Source organism: Girardinichthys multiradiatus, chromosome 4 (genome assembly GCF_021462225.1).
Source record: "Girardinichthys multiradiatus isolate DD_20200921_A chromosome 4, DD_fGirMul_XY1, whole genome shotgun sequence".
In the NCBI taxonomy this organism is placed as follows: Eukaryota; Metazoa; Chordata; class Actinopteri; order Cyprinodontiformes; family Goodeidae; genus Girardinichthys; species Girardinichthys multiradiatus.
In genome coordinates this window covers 6853132-6866889 of record NC_061797.1, presented here as the reverse complement: position 1 = coordinate 6866889, position 13758 = coordinate 6853132, and the positions used below count along the sequence as shown (strand labels likewise).

The following is a 13758-nucleotide window of genomic DNA, read 5'->3' as shown; positions in this document are numbered from 1 at the left end:
GTACTCCTTGATATAGATATCAAAGGAAGTTAATGTAGTATCTTGGTTTGCACAGAACCTCACCCTGATCCCCTTCTGATCTGGGTTCTCTATGAAGCCCTCTTCAGCCTTAGGTTAGATACTGAGGTAAAACAGCTGGATTTGTTGGTGAAACAGTAGAAAACAATCCAGACATTTTCCAAGAAATAATAAAAAGAAATAATAAAAAAGTGTCATAAAATAATCACTAATGGAATTTATGTGACTGTGTTTGCATGAGGTATCGCCAGCTTTCCTTTCTGTGTTGTGGCTTTGTTGTGTTGGTGCACACCACCAAAGAGACTAAAACTCTTCACATGGAGAAAAAAAAAACAGATGTTCATGTTAACGTTGACAGAATAGGAGCAACCTCTGGTTTTAATTGCCTTTTTCCTCCTTCTCTCTCTTTTTTTTCAAATTTTCAGACACAGCATATGTTCGTGTTTTCATCAGCGACGTGAACGATAACAAGCCTGTGTTTGCACAGGCATCTTATGAAGTTGATGTGGATGAGGACGCTGACGTGGGTTTTGCTATTCTCACAGTTAGTGCCAATGATGGGGATGAAGGTAGGTGGAATGAAAAAAGGACTCTGTACGTGTGTGTGTTTGAGTGTGTGTGCTTTGACATCCGGTGATATAGAGGCAGAATAGAATATGTAGGCGTGAATGTGGGGCCAGTGCTAGAAAAGCATAATCAAACACATTTACGCAGGCACACTGCCAGACTGCTTCATTTTTCCCTCACTTTAGGAAGAGAAAAACCCTCTTTTACTTCTCCTGCTTTTGTCTGACACCCGCTTACTTGGAAGGAAGCACTATAAAACATGCTATGGAGCTAAGAAAATCACAATAATATGCGAGGTTGAATCAGCCACCGTGACAGAAGCCATTTAATATAGCATTTCAATGTAAGCTGCATGAAGAAGCACTGAAGGATTGAAAATGTGTCCTCTAATGATTTTTGGGCATGAGAATAATCTTCAACACCAAAGTCAATTATAGCTTAGAGTTAAGGTTTCATTAAAAACTACATGCAGCTTATTTTAGCTTGTTTTTTCACTTCTTTAACCTTCCCTTGCTGTAACACACCACAATGTGAAATTCAACTGAGACTTGGTTCTGTGTCTTCTCTTATACTTAATAGAATCAACACTTGCAGTTGATTTTATAAAGTATACGGTGTTGTCGATGACAATGAAGGGAACCCATAGTTTTCGTGCCAATCCTTCACTCAGACTATATCCAGTTACTTGATACTTACCAGCCTAAACTCTCCATACTGATCCTACTCCCTCTGCACCCAATCAGAGCATGGAGAAACCTGCACACATGAGTGAATATGTCATGATCTTGTAGACTTTGGTTTTGTGTTTAGCTTTATTTTGATATTTCATATATATTTATAATGTACTCTACTTGTTCTTTGGATGTTCAGGGAACAGGCCACAGTTACTAGCCTTTCTTCACAGCTGCAGCCAATTTCTAAGAAACCACTTGCTCACCTGTCTGATAGAGTAGCACTCAGAATTGTTGTCCAAGAAGTGCCAAGAAGAAGCCTAACAGATTTACGTTCACAAGTGGAGCATTACGGCTTTCGTTATAATGCTCTGCTTGATGTATATTTGATATATAAATATATATATCTATAACCTGTCCAACTGCTTGTTAACGCAAATTTGTAATCAGCCAATCACATGGCAGCAACTCAATGCATTTAGGCATGTAGACATGGTCAAGACAATCTGCTGCAATTCAAACCGAGCATCAGAATGCGGTAGAAAGGTGATTTAAGTGCATGGTTGTTGGTGCCAGACATGCTGGTATGACTATTTCAGAAACTGCTGATCTACTGGGATTTTCACACACTACCATCTCTAGGGTTTAGAGAGAATGGTCCAAAAAAGAGAAAATATCCAGTGAACGGCAGTTCTGTGGGCCCAAATGCCTTGTTGATGCCAGAGGTCAGAGGAGAATGGCTAGATTGGTTCGAGCTGATAGAAAGGCAACAGTAACTCAAATAACCACTCGTTACAATCAAGGCATGAAGAAGAGCATCTTTGAGCGCACAACACGTCCAACCTTGAGGTGGATGGGCTACAGCAGCCGAAGACCACACCAGGTGCCACTCCTGTCAGCTAAGATCAGGAAACTGAGGCTACAATTCACACAGGCTCACAAAAATTGGACAGCAGAAGGTTGGAAAAACGTTGCCTGGTCTGATGAGTCTCGGTTTCTGCTGCAACATTCAGATGGTAGGGTCAGAATTTGACATCAACAACATGAAAGCATGGATCCATCCTGCCTTGCATCAACGGTTCAGGCTGGCGGTGGTGGTGTAATGGTGTGGGGGATATTTTCTTGGCACCCTTTGGGCCCCTAAGTCCCCACTCCTGAAGGCCTCCGGTTCCCCCCAAGGCTGTGTTCTCTCTCCTCTGCTCTTCTCCCTGTACACCAACAGCTGCACCTCCAGTCACCAGTCTGTCAAGCTTCTGAAGTTTGCGGACGACACCACCCTGATCGGACTCATCTCTGATGGTGACGAGTCTGCGTACAGATGGGAGGTGGACCATCTGTTGGACTGGTGCAGCCAGAACAACCTTGAGCTCAACGCTCTAAAGACAGTAGAGATGGTTGTGGACGTCAGGCAGAACCCAGCCCCACCTGCCCCCATCACCCTCTGTGACTCCACAATTGACACTGTGGAATCTTTCCGCTTCCTGGGAACCATCATCTCCCAGGATCTCAAGTGGGAGCCAAACATCAGCTCCCTCATCAAGAAAGCCCAGCAGAGGATGTTCTTCCTGCGGCAGCTGAAGAAATTCAACCTGCCAAAGACTATGATGGTGCACTTCTACACAGCCATCATTGAGTCCATCCTCACCTCCTCCATCACCATCTGGTACGCCGCTGCTACAGCCAAGGATAAGGGCAGGCTGCAGCGTGTCATTCGGTCTGCTGAGAAGGTGATTGGCTGCAGTCTACTGTCGCTCCAGGAACTGGACACCTCCAGGACCCTGAAGCGGGCAGGGAAGATTCTGGCTGATCCCTCCCACCCCGGTCACAGACTCTTTGAGACTCTCCCCTCTGGCAGGAGGCTGCGGTCCATCCGGACCAAAACCTCACGCCACAAGAACAGTTTTTTCCCATCTGCCACCAGCCTGGTTAACAAAGCCTGGAAACCACCCTGACACTCTCCCTTCCCCCCCCCCCCCCCCCCCCCCCCCCCGCCCCCTTTTTTTTTGCTGACAGGACACCTGTAACTCTATGCGTTACATTAACGCTCAGCTTGGACTCCTGCTTTACTTGCACTGCCATACTTGCACAATGATCACCTGCACTGTTGTATTGCTCTTGCATCTTCTACTGCTCTATATTTACTCTCACTCACTTAAAACTGTGCACATATATTTATATTATATTGTAGATATGTTTATACTGTTTAATTTGTACTGTATTGCACCGACTATGCCAAAACAAATTCCTTGTATGTCCAAAAACGTACTTGCCAATAAAGCTTTTCTGATTCTGATTCTGATGAGTATCATGTCAACGCCACAGCCTACCTGAGTATTGTTGCTGACCATGTCCATCCCTTTATGACCACAGTGTACCCATCTTCTGATGGTTACTTCCAGCAGGATAACGCGCCATGTCATAAAGCACTAATCATCTCAGACTGGTTTCTTGAACATGACAATGAGTTCACTGGACTCAAATGGCCTCCACAGTCACCAGATCTCAATCCAATAGAGCAGCTTTGGGATGTGGTGGAACGGGAGATTCGCATCATGGATGTGCAGCCGACAAATCTGACAAATCATGTCAATATGGACCAAACTCTCTGAGGAATATTTCCAGTACCTTGTTGAATCTATGCCATTAAGAATTAAGGTAGTTCTGAAGGCAAAGAGGTCCAACCCAGTACTAGCAAGGTGTACCTAATAAAGTGGCCGGTGAGTGTATATATGGGGTTATATTCTAAAGGGGTTAGGCCTTTAGAGGATTGTGTATTATCATGGGAACTGTTACAGGCCCTTATGTAGGAGCTAAAGCTAAATGAGAATATCATAGTAGTTGCAATTAGAAGCTCTTGACATATTATTCAATTACCAACTTAGATCAATCGGGAATGTCAATAGTCTCACGTTTTACAGCCATTGCCTTTTTGCCATTATGTCCTAGAGTTGGAAGCATCCATACAGAACACACACACCATACATACACATAAACAAAAAATAAAATATACAGAAGGTTCTACTATTTTATTTTATTTTACAACAATGAATAAACAATTTTTCCATTTCTGTGTCAGTTTGTTTTTTGCCCTAATTTTTAGATATTTTGTTGTTTTGAAGCCTTTGAATTTGGAATATGTGTTTAGTAGTCAACCCACTAAATAATAGTAAAGAGAAAAAATTTCTCGTACTCGTCGTCTTCCGCTTTATCCGGGACCGGGTCGCGGGGGCAGCAGACTCAGCAGAGACGCCCAGACGTCCCTCTCCCCAGACACCTCCTTCAGCTCCTCCCGGGGGAGCCCAAGGCGTTCCCAGGCCAGCCGAGAGACATAGTCCCTCCAGCGTGTCCTGGGTCGTCCCCTCGGCCTCCTCCCGGTGGGACGTGCCTGGAACACCTCCCGAGGAAGGCGTCCAGGAGGCATCCGGTATAGATGCCCGAGCCACCTCAACTGGCTCCTCTCGATGTGGAGGAGCAGTGGCTCTATTCCGAGCCCCTCCCGGATGGCCGAGCTCCTCACCCTATCTCTTAGGGAGTGCCCAGCCACCCTACGGAGGAAGCTCATTTCAGCCGCTTGTACCTGGGATCTCGTTCTTTCGGTCATGACCCAAAGTTCATGGCCATAGGTAGGAACGTAGACCGACCAGTAAATTGAGAGCTTCGCTTTTCGGCTCAGCTCTCTCTTCACCACAACGGACCGGCACAGAGTCCCCATTACTGCGGCAGCCACACCAATCCGTCTGTCGAATCCGTCTGTCGATCTCCCACTCTATTCTTCCCTCACTCGTGAACAAGACCCCGAGATACTTGAACTCCTCCACTTGAGGCAGGAACTCCCCTCCAACCTGAAGAGGACAAGCCACCCTTTTCCGGTCGAGAGCCATGGCCTCGGACTTGGAGGAGCTGATCTTTATCCCAGCCGCTTCACACTCGGCTGTGAACCGCCCCAGTGCATGCTGTAGGTCTTGGCTAGAGGGGGCCAGCAGGATCACGTCATCTGCAAAAAGAAGAGACGAAATCCTCTGGTCCCCAAACCAGACCCCCTCCGGCCCTTGGCTGCGCCTAGAAATCCTGTCCATAAAAGTTATGAACAGGACCGGTGACAAAGGGCAGCCCTGCCGGAGTCCAACATGCACCGGGAACAGGTCCGACTTAGTGCCGGCAATGCGAACCAAACTCCTGCTTGTACAGAGACCAGATGGCCCCTAGTAAAGGGCCCCCGATTCCATACTCCTGGAGCACCCCCCACAGGGCATCACGAGGGACACAGTCGAATGCTTTCTCCAGGTCCACAAAACACATGTGGACCAGTTGGGCAAACTCCCATGAACTCTCGAGTACCCTGTAGAGGGTATAGAGCTGGTCCAGTGTTCCACGGCCGGGACCAAAACCACGCTGCTCCTCGTGAAGCCGAGGTTCGACTATCGGCCGGACTCTCCTCTCCAATACCCTGGCGTAGGCCTTACCAGGGAGGCTGAGGAGTGTGATCCCCCTGTAGTTGGAACACACCCTCCGGTCACCCTTCTTATGTAGGGGGACCACCACCCCAGTCTGCCAGTCCAGAGGCACTGTCCCCGTCCGCCACGCAATGTTGAAGAGGCGTGTCAACCATGACAGCCCCACAACATCCAAAGACTTGAGGTACTCAGGGCGGATCTCATCCAACCCCGAAGCCCTGCCACCGTGGAGCTTTTTAACCACCCGGGTGATGAAAGAGTCCAACCCCAAGTCTCCAGCCTCTGTTTCCACCAGGGAATGCGTGATGGCAGGATTGAGGAGATCCTCGAAGTACTCCTTCCACCGCCCGATAATGTCCACAGTCGAGGTCAGCAGCTCCCCACCTCCACTGTAAACAGTGTTGGCGAAGCACTGCTTCCCCCTCCTGAGGTGCCGGACAGTTTGCCAGAATCGCTTCGGGGCCAACCGGTAGTCCTTCTCCATGGCCTCACCGAACTCCTCCCAGGTCTGAGTTTTTGCCTCTGCCACCACCCGGGCCGCGGCGGTGGTAGAGGCCCGGGCATTCTACATTTAATTAAAATATTCCAATGTTTGACTCTTGTAATACACGGTTGGACAAAATGAAAGCTGCAAGAGATACATTTTTTCACAAACTATACTAAAATGTTTTACCCTTTCTGTGCTTGCTAATTAGAATTAGCAATTCCAATTCTGTGAACACCCGGCTTCTATAGCTAGGACCTTTTGTTGGGACTTACCCTCATTGCAGAGGTTGTCACTGACTGACTATTCAGCAGTCTTTCCTGTGATTATGAAGGCCGTAACACAACATTTCTGTGTTAAATATTATTTTTATTGATCTTTTGCGATATACAGTTTTGTTTTTTTGTTTAAAGAACTGAATGTTGGGGTTTCATCAGCTGTACACCATAATAATACAAATTAACATAAATATATGTGAAAATATAATTTAATTCAATTCAGTTTTATTTATACAGCGCCAATTCACATCACATGTTGTCTCAAGGCACTTCACAAAGTCAATTCAATCAAATCACACCGATTTGAAGTCGGCTACATATATCCTAATTGATCCTATTTATCAAACAGTTCAGTGAGATTCAGTTTATTATTAAATTGGTTGAAAGGTTTTTCTGTCTAAGGAAACCCAGCAGATTGCATCTGGTCAGTGACTTGTAGCTTTCCCTCCTCCTTGATGAGCATGAAGAGACAGTGGGACAGTCACTGGCATTGACTATGCAGCAATCCCTCATACTGAGCATGCATGTAGCGACAGTGGAGAGGAAAAACTCCCTTTTAACAGGAAGAAACCTCCAGCAGAACCAGGCTCAGTGTGAGCGGCCATCTGCCACGACCGACTGGAAGTTAGAGAGAACAGAGCAGAGACACAAAATGACCACAGAAACACTGATCCAGGAGTACTTTCTATGTGAAAGAAAAGTAAATGTTAGTGGATGTAGCTCCTTTAGTGGTTTATATGTGAGGCCTGCAGATAAGATGATCACAGTGTTTCACAGTTTAATCTTGTACGTTTTTAGGTGATGTGACTGAAATTTAACCAGCTCTGGATCATCTTTCTTTTTTCACAACAAAAGAAGCTGAAATCATTTAAATGCTGACTGAGAGAGAAAGGCTAATATAAGAGTAGTGTTGTTTATATTTTATCGCCTATAAATAAATAATTTAGCTAAAAGTTATATAAGAAAAAAAAAAAACCCTGATAGTACTGTTGGTTGTATTTAAATGTTTCATTTAAGAAAAGGCTCTCAATAACAACGATATTTCCAAATGACAAGACAGGCATTCATGTTTTATTTCATTTATCTAGTCTTACTAGGTTTGCTTTTAGCCCTCGTTTCCTTGTGACAACTTTACGGGTATACTATGAGGTGCTGTGAAAAACTGTTTTCCTCTTTTACAGATTTCCTGTTTTTGCTTTTCTGTCACACTAAAATGTTTCAGTTCATTAAACAAATGTTACCATAAGAAAAAGATAACCTGACTATATACAAAAATAACTTTTGAAATGATGACTTCCGTTGTAAAGGGATAACAGCAATCCAAACCAACCTGCTCCTGTGTGGAAAAGTAATTGCCTCCTAAACCTAAACCTGGTTTTGTCACACACTGCCACCAAGGAAATGAGTCTTTTACATTGTTGTAGGAAGTTAGGGTCACTATTGTTTTAATCATTTTGTTTCAGTCCCATAGAAGGACTTTCCTGGACGAACAGCAGCAATGAAGTCATGAACATGAAATGAAGATGTTTGATTAGAGATATGGTGATCTGCATGGTTCTTTTTCTGAAATTCTGTTTTGGTTTTACAGCCGATGTAACAGGATACACACCTTTCATCAAGGTACACCTTTGTCTCATCAGTCCACAGGTTTTGGGGATCATCAAGATGTAAATTTGGACCTTGTGAGACAGCTTACAGATTTATATATTGAGGTTCTGCTTATTAAATATTATTATTTATTGAAGGTGACCTATTATACTTCCTTTTATACACTTGGGATACAAAAATGTTAATTAAATTTTTCGCACAAAATCATTCTCAGACAATGAGATTTCACCTCCTCAGTTCCCCCTTTTTAGAGCTCCTTTCAGAATGAGCTGTTTTAGGGCTCTGTCACTTTTATGCTCATTAGCTGCATCTAAACGCACCTGCAACCAGCACTTGGTACACATGAAAACAAAACCAAAATTTAAAATACATTTCTGTCATCTACAGATTTGCCACGGACAGTAGGGACTTAATTTATCTTCAATTCAATTCAGTTCAGTTCAATTCAGTTTATTTATATAGTACCAATTCACAACACATGTTGTCTCAAGGCACTTCACAAAGTCAGGTACATACATTCCAATCAGTCTAAGTCTTTCTGAAAATCCTGACGTGTACTGATGTGAGTTCTCAAAGCAGTCTCTAGGGAAGTGATTCGAACAAACCAGTACTGTCTTCGGCAGTGTGACGGGAACATTGCCCTCAAAAATAAAATGAAGCCACGAATCTCTGTTATCCGACAGCAGGAGAATTTGCGTGGACACAAGCATGGGTCTGTGCAGCCAACAACAGAACATCTGCCTTTGAGGGTAGCCATTGTAAAGCTCGTGTAAGGTAAAACCAGCCGGCGAGACGTGATCTTCTACTGAAAATGAAGTGGGCGGAGCTCCGCTTCAGTTGCTAGACAAAGGCGGGACTCAGATAATGTTTCTAGGTGCCTGTGTAACTGTGACATCACAATTACACAGCTTTTGAAGCCAGTTGTTTTCTAGAAAAAAGAGTTTGGACTGTTGGTAGAAGCATTAGAGACCCAAATGGAAGTATAAAAACAATCAAAAAGTGGATTTTGCATAATAGGCCCTCTTTAAATATTATTTATTAAAGAATGAAACAAATCTCCCAACAAAACTGAAAAAGTGGGTTTCAAAGAAAAATACTTCATGTCTAGATGTCAGGCATTGAACGTGACATTGAAATTTACCCAAAACATCTATATTTCATTGCTCCAGTGTACTCTGTTATAAATTTTTTATAACAAATAAAACAATGTAAGCAAACTTGTGAAGAGGAAGACTTTGTTATTTTGTAGCCCGAGGCAAACTACATTCACAGGTCACTTCCCTGCTGTTCTTTATCTTTATTTTTTAACCCTTAGTTATTTAGGACCTGCTTGTAGTTTACTGTTTCTAATGCTGTATGTATGTCTCTATAAATTGATCTGCTTTTCCGGTCTTCAAATATTTCAGACTTTTTCTGGCCAATACCAATTTACAGTATTTTTAGGTCTGACCAAGCAAATACATTTTTTAAGGACTAGGACACATAAAAGAAAGTAAAAAAGGGCTGTTGTCATGATCTCCAGGTGTTTGGGGTTTTGATTTTATTTATTTTTTTGTGTCTAATTTTGACCATTTCCTTGCTGTTATTAGTTTTTTTTAGATTTTTGTCAGTTCAGTTCCCTGTGTCTATTGTTAGGTGCGTTTTCTCGATTTATTGTTCTGTTTTATTAAGTGTTTATGCACATTTTTGCATTAATGTTCTGCTAGACATTTCATCGTGTTTTTCTCTGTCTGTTCCTGCTCATTTACTCTTCTCCCTCAGCTCTCTCTCTTCATTGGTTTCAGCTGCTATACCTGATTATTCTCACAAGCTAGTGATGCCATCTCCTCATTCTGTCCCAGTATTTAAACTGGGACAGACATGTGTTTCCCAAGTTCCTGTTTGCATTTTGGTCCTTCAACTGCATGTAACTTAACCGCTGTAGTTTCAATTGGAGTAGTATATTGAATCCAACAGAAAATCTCAATCAAATAATTGTTATATGATCCCCATTTTTACATCCAAGCATTTGTTCTTAACCTTTATCTAATTCAGTTCAAATTTAGCTCAGTCTTTTTACATAGCACCGGCTCACAACAAATGTCATCTCAGAGCAATTCACAAAATAAACAGATCCAGGTTATGTTCAGAAAGAAGTAGTCACTTACCAATCATATAAAAATATTCAAAGTCAGTTACATAAGTTCTTTCTTGATCCTAGTTGTAAAATAAGCCAGTCAGAGACTGCATACCTCTGCCACCCAAAATAGGGTCCCTGAAGCCATAGAAAAACAAAATAATGGACCTTGATTGTGATCCTGATCCGAATTAGTTCTAAAATGTAGAGGGTTTCTACCTTGGGCTAAGACACACTTCTGGTAAAACATTCAAAAGAATTCAACTTTTTCCGTAAAGTTGCTAAAACACACATACAGACATAACTTCCTTGGAGGAGGTAAAAATGCAATTTAGTTCGATTTATTATTCCACTTGATAAAAACGTTTTCTATCTAAGGGAACCCAGCCTATGTATCGAGTCAGTGTCTGTGCAGCAATCCCTCCTCCTAAACAAGCATATGGTAACAGTGGGCAGTTGATTGCATGCAGTCATCACTTTTACAGCAATCCCTTATTCAATCAATGAAAGGTGGAAAAAAATCAGATGTTTCAGTGACCTACTGATTAGGATTGATTAAAGGAAAATTGGCTGATTATGTTACTCACACTCCTTTTAGATGTTAGCTTTTTTTTCTAAGGCTATATATTTTTAAGATCCCTTTGTCTCATTCATGTGTTGATCTTTTAGCTAGATTAGTCTTTTTAAGATTTTCAAGCCAGTCTGGTGTAGGTATACCTCATCAAACATACAACACCTTCAATAAAAAAAAATAACACATGCTACGAGTTTATTAGGTCATTATTGTGATCCCTGGCATTTTGGAGCCCTGGGCATATGCCAATTAAGGAGGAGCCTCTGACCTGTCATCTAGCTATAATTCTGACTTTTCTGTTATTAATTATTATTATTATTCTTTCTATACAAATCTTAGTATTTAAGTAAAACATCTTGTAAAATTGTAATTATGGTTAAGGAAGCAGGTACAATTGACAAATAAATATAGGTACTAATATATTTACAATTGCAACACAATACATAATACATAAAGACAGTGTCTCAATTAAAATATTGCATCACAGTTAAATGTAAGGATTAGCTTTAGAAAGATAGGTTATAGAACATACCCAGAAAAGGCACAAATAAAGCACTCCAGTTCATCTTTATTGGCACTCTGTTTTCTGTAATGCACCTCATCCAGGGAGGGGATATAACTTTAAAATTGGTACATCTGGGAAAAAAACATTCATTTTCTCTAAAGTTGTTTGTTTATTTTAACTGCTGTATTATTCCCTGTACAGTTATGTTTTTTCCTCCTTTTGGATTTCAGCATTTTTGAAGTGCTTAAGGGATTTATACAAGTACAAAAAAAGACAATGAGGATGAATCAACGGAATGCAATCCTATGTATTCCCTAATGTCTCATTTATAAAGAAAACAGACAGACAGTACAAAACGATCTGGATTAGAGCATTCTACTCCCTCCTTCCCTGACTTTCATCTCCTTAATAAGCGTTGAATCTCATTTCGTCTTTAGAAGCCTCGTCTTTCCCCTTCAAATTAACATCGATGTTGGTGGATTGAGATGCAGGCCATGACTTTACAAGTAATTTCATTTAGGGGAGCATTTTATTGATCAGCCACTAATAAATGACCAAAAATGTTTATTTGAATTAAAAAGATCAAGATATTTTAAAGTCAATTTGGGAGGGATCTTAGATAGATTGTTCAGATTAATATTTTGAGAAAAAGAATGCTTTTGTATCATTTCTAAATGGTTTTTATGCAGAGAAAATATATTTTTCTTTGTAGAAGTTGCTGTACTTTTTTCACCTTATTCTTTTGATGCAGGTGGAAATGCTAAGCTGCGTTACCAGATCACTTCAGGAAACACAGGAGGCGTGTTTGATGTGGAACCAGAGGTGGGAGCAATCTTCATCGCTCAGCCTCTGGACTACGAACAGAACAAAAGGTATTATTACAGGATTAGGCTAAAAGGTCTGTGTTACTACACGTTAAAAGCACTTCATTATCCACTACTTCTATCCTTTAGCACTAAGTTGTAATTGTTGAAACCGGAGATGATTCAGTTGGAGTTTTAAAAAAAATTATTTTAGATTTCCTTTGATTAGATCTGATGATTTTAATTGACAGGTTGACAGGTTATATTTGATTCAGCAAGCAACATTTTTTGTTGCTGTTGTTGTTGTTGTTTATTTTCTGCAAATGTTACAGCACAGGCAGAATCCAAAATAAAAGCCCCACGTTATTCAAAAGAAGGTTTATCTAAAAAATCTAATGCACACTTACAACACATTACAGATTAACCCCTTATAGACACCTAATAGGACTTGGCTTGTTTATGTAAAATAATCTCAAAACATAAAAAAATCCGCATGAATCAAAATATATTGACATTCAATCTATCATGTAATAGTGGCTCAAACATACTTGGAGGAGAGTTTAGCCTTATAACGAATTTCTCAAAGATTTTGATTTGAAGTAGCAGGAAGGAGAGAGATTCTTTTGCTGCAGCCACAGAAACATCTTCTGATGCCACCATTTCTTTATATTAACCTTTCACATTGTTTTCTGGTCACTGAACTCATTCATTCAGATCAAATGCTCCTGTAGGCATTAAATGAAGTCCCATTCTGAATGGTTGTGTTCACAGAGCTCCCACTGGTGTTTTCTGAAACATATACAGAAAACCTTACACTGAGGTCCGTGTAATTCTTTTTGTCCTTTTAAATGATTTTGACAGTAGTTTCTGCACAAAGATTGACTCTATAGTCACTCGGTGGAGTATGTCAATATGTACTTAATTCATTGAAAATGACAGACAAATGTTTGAAGTTATATACATGATGTATAACAACTTGATTCTCATGGCTGTTTAACAGTAAAATCGATACAGAAAGTAAAAAAGCTTGATTTGAATGAGCTGCCTGTTTAAACTGCTTCTAGAAATCTTGTATCTACACACTACTGGCAAGCAAACGGAGCCTTTTTCATCCCCTGATTTTATTTTAAACCTAAGGTTTAGTGCTGTCTGCAGGTATATGTATTAACTGTTTAATCTTAAACAAAAGTAAAAAACAAATATTAAACTCCCAAACATAAATGTATTCCTAATTTAAATATTACTTTATCATTCACTAAGTGTGAATGACAAGTGTATCTCAGTTTGGGGCAATGATCAACTTGTTACCAACATCAGCCTTCCAAATATGATACACCAAGTGTAACCATTTAATATACAGAATTAAACATAATAAATGGATGGACTCATATTGTTTTTACACAAGTCTGATCTCAGAGTTGCAGAAGTGAAAACAGAAAACAGAGAAACGTTTACTAGAAAGGTGTGTATGTCTATAACAGTGCCTTGCAAGTTTACACAACAAACGTTTTAACAATTTATCACGTTACAATCACAAACATTTTGTGTTATAAAGATGGATTTTATATGATACACCAACACAAGCAGTGCATAATAGGAAAATGATACATGGTTTTCAGTTCTTTTTAAAATTGACATCTAAAAAGTATGGCATCCATCTGGATTCATTCCCCTTTACTC

General features: G+C 40.9%; 1 protein-coding gene across 1 annotated transcript in view; it reads left to right on the top strand.

Moving 5' to 3' along the window:
* LOC124867304 (neural-cadherin-like) overlaps nt 1-13758 on the top strand; it is a 260114-nt gene that overhangs the window by 23176 nt on the left and 223180 nt on the right. Inside the window, exons 4-5 of the mRNA XM_047363684.1 lie at nt 444-587; nt 12027-12147. Of these exons, the coding sequence (XP_047219640.1) occupies nt 444-587; nt 12027-12147 (265 nt within the window). The remainder of the gene's footprint in view (nt 1-443; nt 588-12026; nt 12148-13758) is intronic.